Genomic DNA, 11,403 nt, shown 5'->3' with positions numbered 1-11,403 from the left:
GGAACGAATCCGGATACATAAACAACATATTAATTCACCGGAATATCGTAAAATAAAACTCAGTGAACATCTGGACGTATGTGGAAAGAAATCTTTTACTGTTTTCCCTTTTTATAAAATGTGCGAGTGTAATACTTCTGAAAGACGAGAAAAAGAGAAACATTTTATAAGAATATATAAACCTAAATTGAACAGTTTATTATAACATCCGTGTACCATTTCAATGTTTGTGTTAAATTACATTGTTTTTATTTCATTGATATGTGTTATGCTTAAAAATACGCCAAAATTGTGACGTCAACACCAGAGACTTTGCTAACGTTATTATGACGTCACAATAACGACGTTACCTTGGTTAGTTGTAAAACATCCTGAAGATGAAAATGAAAGCGCTTATGTTTTACTCGGACTTTGTGTTTTTATTCATTTAAGTTTTCTATATCTTATCCGACCACTGTGAATTTTTTCTGGATTTACCTATATATATATATATATATATATATATATATATATATATATATATATATATATATATATATATATATATATATATATATATATATGATATTTAGTGGAAGTGACAGACAGAGGGGCCAGGATAAATAAAAAATCACATTGTCATGGTAGGTTTATCTTATTTCATGTCAATTGTGTGCATATGCGTGTGTGTATAAATAAATAAATAAATAAATAAACAGAGAGAGAGAGAGAGAGAGAGAGAGAGACTTTCATTAAATGATGCTTTAAATTTCATTACAGATAAACAGAGGAAGAGAAAATGTGAAGAAAATGTATCTGATCTACAGAAAGAAGTTCTACAAGCAGACGTGTGCAGAATCAAAGAAGAGACTGAACTCATTAAGCTGCAAAAAGAAAAAGTGTCACTGGAAATTAAAAAACTGAAATATGAAGTTTCACTTTACAGTGTCCAAACAGAAAATGAGGTGTAATTTTATGAAACACATTAAAAGTAGTTATCAACGATGAACTGGCGAATGTTATCATTTCTAGGCTGAACAGCGACTCCTCCCAAGTCTTCTTCATCACAAGCAATGCCATTATCATCTTCAGCCATTGTTTCTTTTCTGTCCAAAGCTATATTATGCAATACAGCACAAGCCACTATGATTTTGGATACTCTCTCAGGTTTACACGCGGGTATGTTTAGGCAACTCCGAGTTTAATGACCGTCAAAATTATGATCAATTTAAAAACTGTTAATTTCAATGAAAACAGTGCTGAATATGAATACTAAGTGAATGTATTCCCAAAGATATCATTTTTCTACTTCGGAATCGAGTCGATCTTTGAAGCGGCCGAGCCATGGTATCACGTGACAGTTAAAAATAGATCACTTTTTTACCTTAACAAAAAATGAAAAAGTGTAACACTACCCCGAAGTTTATTTGTATGTTTGCTACTATAATTCGATTGGCAATTAGTTCATGTTTATTGGTATTACTGCTAGAATCCTATTGTTAATCGCATAAAAAAGATATTGTAAATATTTATCGGAAACCCTCTCAACTTCTATAATTTCATTGAAAATACTACGTATTTTTCATTTAAAACAACGAAGCACAGGATTCTAGCAGCACTTTTCAAGTAGTTAAGGTCATATACCATTGATATTTACCAAAGTCATCTTTCATAATATCCGGGGTAGTGTTACACTTTTGCCTTTTTTTTGTACACATTGACAGAGGAAAGGATGGTTAAGCCATATAAATGTCGATCTGCTTACCTTAAAACACTCGCTGATAAAACAAAATATCCATGTCTGTATTATCCTGATTATATCCTAACTGACACTCATCTAAATCTTAGATATCTGTATTAAATAAGTCTTATTTCGGCATTGTTTACACTGCATTCCGATGATTTGTCTCCCGACATGATCTTCTCTATTAAACATGCTTGTGACGTCATCAATGATAATTATACGCAATAGAGAGAAATCGAAGCTATATTCAGTTTGAAGAGTTTCTAGTGATATTTTATGCCTGTAGTTTTTATAATTTAAACCAGAGATAAAGTTAAAATCGACATATTTCTGAGTAAAATATGACATCATGCTGCTTATTGTGACGTCATATCGATCAGAGGAATTTAGTCGCATTCGTTGCCTTATCATACCCGCGCACTGAATATAATAAAAATATTATGTAAACTGCTATTTACAGGTACAGTTTAAATATGTGGATTAATATTATAATTGATATTAGATATCCATAATTCATTATAACTTTCATATTTAAAATTTTTGATACCTTAATTTCTCCATGTAAAGCCATAAAGCGTCTTTTCCACCATCCAAAACAGCGTTCAATTACTGCCCTTGTTCTTGTATGAGCTGCATTGTAGTTTTGTTGAGCTCTTGAAATATACCGGTATGTGTAATAGTTCATGTGTTTACGTAATTTCAATACCAAAAATTTCTTTTCATAGATTTTAAAATCAGGTGATTAAATTGTTTAGAGGAAAAACTAAAACTCTCTCTCTCTCTCTCTCTCTCTCTCTCTCTCTCTCTCTCTCTCTCTCTCTCTCAGTTTGGCATTGAAGTGGATGTGGAAAAATTTATTGCAAAAAATGATTAGATACGATATGCTTCATATTTACACGTGTCTGATACTTACTGATTTACTGGTCGTAAGAAGGGAGTGACGAGGTATCGTCCACAGGCGTAGCCGCTGTCGCCCAGTAAAACCCCATCAACATCAATCCCTCTGTGATGTACCTCAAGGTCGGTTCCAACATTGGATCCTCGGAAAATGAAAGAATCATGGTTTGACCCTGGCCACTTGCCAACTGTGTTGGTGAAACGGCCTGTAAAGAAAGTATAGGGATAGTCGATTAGTTTTAAATAGAGAGAGAGAAAGAAAGAAAGAGAGAGATAGTTTTCTACAATTAAATTGCTTTTATTAAATTATCATCACTACATGTTATTTTCTTTCAAATAATTATGCAAACCCCGCCTTCATCCAAACAGCTAGACGTCATTGATATAAATGACTTTACGTTACGATTTGTAGTGTTAAACCTGTAATATATATATATATATATATATATATATATATATATATATATATATATTCATTTCAAATATATTAGGATCTATCAAAATATATTGCTTATTCACCTTCATGATCACAGATGGCCTGGGTGTTGATTGAATGGAATCCTTTGCAGTTTACATAAACTGATTCATGCTCAGAAGGGGCAATAATTCTGACATGAGTGCCATCAACCGCGCCGATTACAGCGGGAAATCCAGCAATACCATAGAACCCCTTCTTGATGGCCATCTTTTCCCTGGTGGTAGAGGGCCACTTAATGAACTTGGGAGAAACATCAGTCAAGGCCTGCGAAACATCGCGCACACTTCTTGATACACTTGACTTGTGAAAACCAAGGGTATCACCCACAGTTTTCATATTATCACCTGTGGCAAAGTACCTTAAAGCGATTTCTACTTGGTTTATAGCGGACAGGGAAAGACTCCTCAGGGTGGGGCGGCATAGCTCTGGTTCTATAAGATCTGTTAGAATCTTAGCGATTCCATAGAAAACCGGTACCTTTGTTTGTATTCCGCCTCGTCAAAATTATGACTGAAATGTCTGTAAACTCGCTGTTTCTTGTGTCGTCTGCCAAAGTTTAGGTCAAACAACAACCTAGCAGCCATGTTTAACCACTGGTTAAAAGTCTTAACCCAGCTTTGTAGAATGGTTAACTTAAGCAAAAAGTTAACCACTGGTTAAGCAATTAAGCCAGTGGTTAACTTTTGAGCAACATAGTTTAACCACTGGTCAAAATTTAACCACTGGATAAGGGATTTAACCAGTGGTTAAAGTTAACCAATGTTTTGAGCAACCCGATCCAGTTCTCCAATTTATTGGAAAAAAATATACATAACAACAAGAAACAACAGACCCTATTTGTCATACAGGGGTTCTTGTAGCCCCTGATGGGAGTTTTCCATGACGTTAACTGTAATTAAGCCTCCTTCATTTATCGATAAAATATGCAAACATCAAACGGAAGAAAAGATCCCATTCAAAATGCATTTGAATAGAAAATTACTCGACCGAAACACTACAGGTTAAGACTTGTGAAAAGACAAACATTACAGGTAGAGACATGTCTCTGTGACATTTAAATGCCATGTGTAACCACACTGTGACTGAAAGACCACATTCAGTTCATATCTGGCAAAATCATCTCTTGGGGGCTAATTGCCGATATTTTTTTTTTTTTTGGTAATACTTTTAACAGTTTTATTCTGCAATAAAATCGTTAATCGAAACAATCCCTTAATTTATAAATATAAATAAATATGAATTATAGATAACATTTTTTGAGTATTTATATTTAACAGTAATTATTTCATATCTATAATTAACCTCGAACTCGAACATTTACAGTGTATATATCATCAAAATAAAACCTGTAAATAAATCTGATATGAGTTCCAAATGGAAATTTACCATTGGTTACCGACAATTGTTATGATTATGACGATTGAATGACGTGATCATAAAATATCCAATCAAATACATTGTGATTCTAGAATCACCATGGAGATATATGTAGTTATATATAGAGAAATAATTCGATTTTTAATCACATTTATTGAAACTGTCGAGGATGCCTTTTCACAGATGGAATAAAAGAAGATAACACTGTGTTGTTAATTTTTTGGAGAATGGAATACATACCATAAAAGGTAAAAAAAAAACAAAACTATGTACCGATCATGTCAAAGACAATAAGCAGAACTCACTAAATAAAAAACAACAACACATAAATAACAAAAAATGAAATATTATCAAACATTAAATAGTATGGCTACGATGGTTTAACGTTTGGGATTTCTAGATGAGTGATTTCACAGCGCTTTCTTTCGTGTGTGAATTAGATAATGATATTTAAAGGTAGAAATTTTACGATTGAGTGAACAATTTTACTACGGTTTGTTTTTCTATAATCGAGTGAGATTTTTCAGATTGAATATTCAAATTCACATTTATAAATGATATAATTGGCACAGAATTAAAGCGATTTTACTTAAAACTGGTGTAGAAATATAACTTATCTATTATTTATTTGATTAACAGAGAACAATATGGCTGCAGATAAATTTTCATGTGAAGATTGTGGAAAAACTTTTACTCGATTATCAAATTTACATCGACATCATCGATCAGCACATAGATCAAATTCATTTCGATGTCAGACGTGTGGCAGAGACTTTAAAAGAAGAGATAATTATTTACGTCATACGAGAATCATCCTGAAAATTCAGATAAAGGGTCATGTGCATCTATAAAGGAGGCAAATACAAAGATAGCCGAAAATGATGACAAAGAAAATGTCTGCCCTAATCAAACAGGCAGTGGAAACTCGTCGAACGAAATCAAAGGTAAAGCAATACATTGTACTTGTATATTCTTTCGTAAGCTTTATAAAAGCACGAATTTGTTTTGAACGTTTTTGTTTGTAATGTTTTTATTGCTTTACAGAAAATGAAGATGAAGAAGCAAAAGAGGATTGTTTTTCAGAAGAAGAGACTATAGAGGGTAATTTAAAGAAAGTGTTTATAGAAGCAACTGACAAAAGCAAATACAATCCTCTGACATTTCTAAAAAATAAGGAAGAAACCATTCGATCGATTTTAAAAAAAGAGCGTACCAAAAGGAAGAGAATTAAATTTTATCTCACCTTGCAAGTGCGATTTACCAAGACCAAAGATGATCAAGTAGAAATTGCAGAGCCCCACTTTCACGGACGTTGTCATATACTGTTAAACAATGACGATATTGAGTCCGCTCTGAGGGAGAGCATCATGAAAATGTTCAACTCTTTCATTGAATATCAGCGAGAAAGCAGCAACTGGGTACTTGACAAGGTTTTGGGAGTGACGGTTCATATCGTACAATATAACCCAATAAAAGGCTCTAGTTATCTACCACTACCAACAAAACTCGCCAGCAAGAAAGCCATTGTCAATGTCCATAATGCCGATCAAAAATGTTTCATGTGGTCAAAATTAGCTGCTTTTTACCCTATGACGAATAATCCTCAGCGAGTCATTAATTATGTGCAACATATAGATAAGCTAGACTTCTCAGGCATTGAATTTCCCGTTAAGGTCAGAGACATTCCTAAATTTGAGAAGAGAAACAATATATCCATCAATGTATTCGGTTATGAAAAAAGAGAACTTTATCCTCTCCATTTGACAAAAGAAAGGGGATTAAAGCATGTAGATTTCCTAATTCTAAACAAGGGAAAACACTCACACTATTGTTGGATAACAAGCCTTAACAGATTACTGAATGATGGGCAAAAAGGAAATCGACTGTATCACTGTCATTATTGTCTCCATGGATTTACTAAACAACGCCTTTTAGAAAAACACGTTCCTTACTGTGAGGTACACGGTGCACAGCGGACCGAAATGCCAACCGAAGAAGACAAATGGCTCGAGTTCAGCAATGTCTCCAAACAAATGAAGGTTCCATTTGTGATCTATGCTGACTTTGAAAGTATTCTTGAGAGGCATTATGGTTGTCAACCGGATGCCAGCAAGTCCTCAACGATCAAGCTAGCAAAACACGTGCCCTCGGGATTTACTTACAAAGTTGTCGGACTCTCATCAAATACTACGATGAATCACGTAACATATCGTGGTCATGATGCCGTTGACAAATTTATTGACTATCTAATAAAATTAGAAAATGAGCTTCTGGGAATCTTACGCAAGGCAATGCCTATGAATTTCGAGGTGCAGCTCACAGTAACTGTAATTTAAACTTTAGACTCAAAGAAAGAATACCAGTATTTTTTCACAACTAAAAGGATACGATGCTCACCATATCATGAATGCTTTCGCCAAATTCAAGCACAAAAAGATCAACTGTATTCCTCAAAACCACGAGAAATACATTTCGTTTTCGTTAGGAAGATTGGATTTCATCGACACTTTCCAATTTTTGTCTACATCTCTAGACAAACTATCCACCAATCTAGCCAAAGATGGTCTTCATAAATTTCCTCATCTACAAGCCCACGTAGTCGCTACTCATCCAGGAAACGATCAGACAAAGCTTCAGAGGTTTCAAGAAACAACACTACCGCCACAACGGGCTTTCTACAATGATTTAGATGGCAAAACTGTGTGAGTCCGACTAGGACTATTTGCATGCGCAATGGGTGTGGGATGTGTTTAACATTCAGAATTTGTGACAATACCATGATCTGTACATGGAAACCGACGTGCATCTTTTAGCTGATGTGTTTGAAAATTTTCGTAATCTCTTCTTAGATATATATGGCCTCGATGCAGCTCATTTTTACACGGCCCCGGGGCTAGCGTGGCAGGCCGCTCTCAAGATGACAGGTGTTCAACTTGAGCTTTTGATTGACCCAGATATGCATCTGTTTGTGGAAAAGGGGCTCAGAGGGGGCATTGCTATGATTTCTCAAAGGTATGCAAATGCTAATAATCCATATCTTAGCGATTACAATCCCCATCGATCCTCAAACTACCTCATGTATCTGGACGCCAACAATTTATACGGGTGGGCCATGAGTCAGTCGCTGCCGACTCATGATTTTTGTTTGTTAAACCCTGATGAAATGAAAACGCTGGACGTTCACTCCGTTTCTCTCGATGGAGACACTGGATACATGTATGAGGTTGATCTTAAATATCCAGTAGAATTGCACGACTACCACAGCGACTATCCTTTGGCTCCCGAATCTTTCCAAATTAAACCGGAGATGCTTTCCCTTTATCAGAAAGAGCTTTTACTTAAGTTAGAAATGAAGGAGGGTACGTCTACCAAACTAGTTCCCAATCTTTTTGATAAAGAGAATTATGTTGTCCACTACAGAAATTTGCAACTCTATCTCTCTTTGGGAATGAAGCTGACTAAAGTTCATCGGGTTCTGTCTTTTAAGCAAAGCCCTTGGCTCAAAGCCTACATTGATTTTAATACGAGCAAACGAAAGGAAGCTAACAACGAGTTTGAAAAAGATTTTTTCAAATTAATGAACAACAGTGTAACAAACTAAAATTCGTTGTGTATAATTATAATTCCCCTTGGTTCACCTTTCCGGTTTATCCTTTGGAGAGCCCCTTGTTTTAATACTTTGACCCTTGGTTACCGTGGTAACATATCAATCCTGTGGGGAGCCCCTCGTTGATACCTTAAAAACTTGGTAAAAGTATGCACGGGTAGTACCCGGGAACATCAGCCGATAGACGTGGGCGTCATCCCGTCTAGTGCTCAGGGGCCTGTTTTAGAAAAACATCAGGTATTTAAACAACCCATTTTTGTACGTTTTAACCACACGTGTTTGAATAGGTTTTCGGTAGTATGTTTTTCTTTTCGTTTATTTTATCATGGTCTTTTCTGCCTTGTTTTGCTGTAAATTTCCCCGTCCCTACAGAACGTCAATACCTGTCAGGGAAGGGGGGTTCTTGGGTGCTGAAATATTTCCGGCTCCTGTATTTATGAGTAGCCGTTTCCATTTTCATGGGATAATTTATAGAGACCGCTGTTCTACAGTGAGTGAGTGAACTACGGCGGCCCTTTCGACACATCTCTAAAACTACTTATGAATTTATACCTGAGGGTGATCCTCGCAGTTTTACCAATTTATAATCGTCAATGCAGATACGTGCTTTAACTTAACATTGTGAAAGTTTGATATTTATATAATTTGTGTCATTTGAAAACTTATATTCTGCTTATTGAGTTTATTGAAAGAAACCTCCAATCAGCGTGGACGAGGCCATGGGTTATTTACATTTCCAAGGAAAACTTGCGTCTAATGAAGCCTCGATAGACCCGTGCAGCATGTGAACTTTCTACATGTACTTCAACTTAGTTCTGGTGGTTGCCGATATACCTAAACCTGACTGTAACCACGTGTTTACCTGAGGGTTCTTAAACACCACGTGCACCGGAACCGGGCTGACTATATAGACTTTTCCTTCATTTCATTATTTAATTTGTATATTTTTGTTTGTTTGGTTTTTTCTCGTTGAATTTTCTGTTTAATTTTATTTTATTTTGTTATTAAATATTTTGTTAAAAATTTCATACTTGTTCTGTTGATTTATGTAAGTTCATCAGGATGCATAAACACACATCCTCACAAATGGTGGCAGCGGTGGGATGCATCTGAGCTTGCATAAATCAAAAGATTTTCGTGTGTTTGCATGTTAGAAATTTTGACTTTGATATTTCTTATTTTTGTATGTTTCAGTGCATAAACTTTCACAATGTCACATATGCCGAAATGGATGACCGAGCTTATCGCGAATGGGTCAAGCGTCAAGGACTGTTTAGAGGTGTGGCGTCAGGAGCAGGAGGCACTGAGAGCTGAAAGAGAGTCTGCTAGGGCTGAAAGAGAGGCAGTGAGGGCAGAGAAAGAAGCTGAGCGAGCATTTGAGAAAGTAAGGTTAGCTCATGAAAGAGAGGAGCGTCAAGCTAAGAGAGACAGAGATAAGTGGGAGGCTGAGAAAGAGATTAAGTTGAAAGAGTTAGCTCTTAAAGAAAGAGAGTTAGAAACTGGTCCCTCCCCTCAGAGTGTTCAAACTCCTAGTGTAAAGTTGCCCAAATTTGAAGAAGGTCAAGACCCTGATGTTTTTCTAAAATCATTTGAGAAAATAGCGGGCTTCCAAAAGTGGGATAAATCTCAATGGTTCTTTCACCATTGGTGTGATAGGGAGGATATTGGGTCAGACTTTGAATTGTTGTTTGATTTGATTTTGAGAGAACAGGTGATAGGAAGTTGTTCAAATGATTTGCAATTGTGGGTTCGTGAGCATACTCCAAAGTCTATCAAAGATGTTATAACTTTGTCGGAGTCATTTCAGGTTGCACATAAAGGCAGTAATGCAGGTGGTGGACGAGGTAACGCAGGGGAAAAGCCGGGTCCCAGACCAAATAAGTTTGGTTCAGGTCAGTTCCAAAGGGGTAAGCATGTCTCGCCATCAGAGCAAAGTAAAACATGTTACAAGTGTAACCGGGTAGGACATATTGCGCCAACTTGTCCTTTGCGTAGTACATATCAGTCGAAACCTTCTTTTAATCAAAACCAAGGGAATCAAAAGTCGAAAGAGCGGTTTGGTTTGTGTCTTGATGAAAATATGATAGTTTCTGATCAGGGTGATGTTGTTCATGAGAATAAGATGGTTGTTAAGTTGTCTGGCGTATCAGCTACTGATGAGTCTAGTCTTGAAACATGTTGTGAATCGGGTCTAGATTTGGTAAGTGGGGAAGTTGGTGAAAAAGTTGTCTCAGTTTTGAGGGACACTGGATGTTCCACTATTTTTGTTAATAGTAAGTTGGTTTCAGATGATGAAAAAACGGGGAGAACAAAAGTAATCACTTTGGCCGATGGTACAAGGAAAACTTGCAGTGAGGCGATAGTAAGTGTGAAAACGCCATACATTTCAGGTAAGGTGCACGCGCTATGTCTTGACTCACATTTTGCTGATGTAATCATTGGCAACAATGTAAGCATTGTAGTACCGAAAGAGGCAGCACCTTTGACCATGATTGAGACTGCAGAAACAGTGGATGAAAAAGAATGTGGAGTTGTTCAAACTAGATCAGAGACAAGGAAACAGGAGGATGCAAAGAAACCAAAGCTGGATGATTTGAAAGAAGTGGTTAAAATAAACAACATCAATCAACCAGACTTGATATTGAATTATTAGGACCCGACACTCTAAACCACACCTGATTGTTGCATCATGATAATATTGAAAAAATACATGTAGTTATAATGGTAGTTGTAGAGTGTTTCGGCGGTTAAGTAAGCCTCATCAGGGGTCCAGATTTAATGTATCTACTGCAAGCGAGATTTTATCAAAAGATCTCCGATATTTTTGTGTTTGCTGTATGCAATGATAGGTTCCGTGTCAAATAACTGTTTGCAAGTTGAGTCCGTCTTCAAAATGTTCCAGTACTTTAATAAACGTTTTTTTAATCCTTTGACGCGGGGGTTGAATTGTGTAACCATGACGTGTGGATGCTTGAGTTTAATTTTTTCCTCTGTTTTACTCAGTAAGAGTTGCCTTTCTTTTCCTGAGATTTCGTCAATGATCGGATTTATTTCCTTTTCAGAGTAACCCCTCTTTAATAAGTGCCCTTTGAAGTCCTCTAAAGTTATATTGAGGGTGGATGGATCGTTTGTGTTTCTTGAATGCCTGATACATTCTCCTTTGATGAAACCTTTAAATACTGATGCGTTGTGAGCGCTATTTCTATGAAGGTATTGAAAATTATTCGTTGGTTTGATAAAGGATTTGATATCCAGTTTTTGACATTTGCTAAATCTTAGGCCTTTGTAGACCGTTGTATCAAGAAAATCCACGGATGTTTG

General features: G+C 36.2%; 1 protein-coding gene across 1 annotated transcript; it reads right to left on the bottom strand.

Moving 5' to 3' along the window:
* Positions 1-825: 825 nt before the first annotated feature.
* LOC128162320 (putative nuclease HARBI1) lies at positions 826-6,562 on the bottom strand. Its single transcript, XM_052825469.1, has 5 exons — positions 6,428-6,562; positions 3,140-3,548; positions 2,637-2,826; positions 2,269-2,376; positions 826-1,151 (listed from the first exon to the last, which is right to left on the bottom strand). Exons 1-5 carry the CDS (start codon positions 6,560-6,562, stop codon positions 965-967), a joined length of 1,029 nt encoding a protein of 342 aa, XP_052681429.1. The 3' UTR covers positions 826-964.
* Between the last annotated feature and the right edge of the window lie 4,841 nt (positions 6,563-11,403).

This window comes from Crassostrea angulata, chromosome 9 (assembly GCF_025612915.1).
Source record: "Crassostrea angulata isolate pt1a10 chromosome 9, ASM2561291v2, whole genome shotgun sequence".
In the NCBI taxonomy this organism is placed as follows: domain Eukaryota; kingdom Metazoa; phylum Mollusca; class Bivalvia; order Ostreida; family Ostreidae; genus Magallana; species Magallana angulata.
This window is presented reverse-complemented; position numbering and strand designations above follow the sequence as displayed.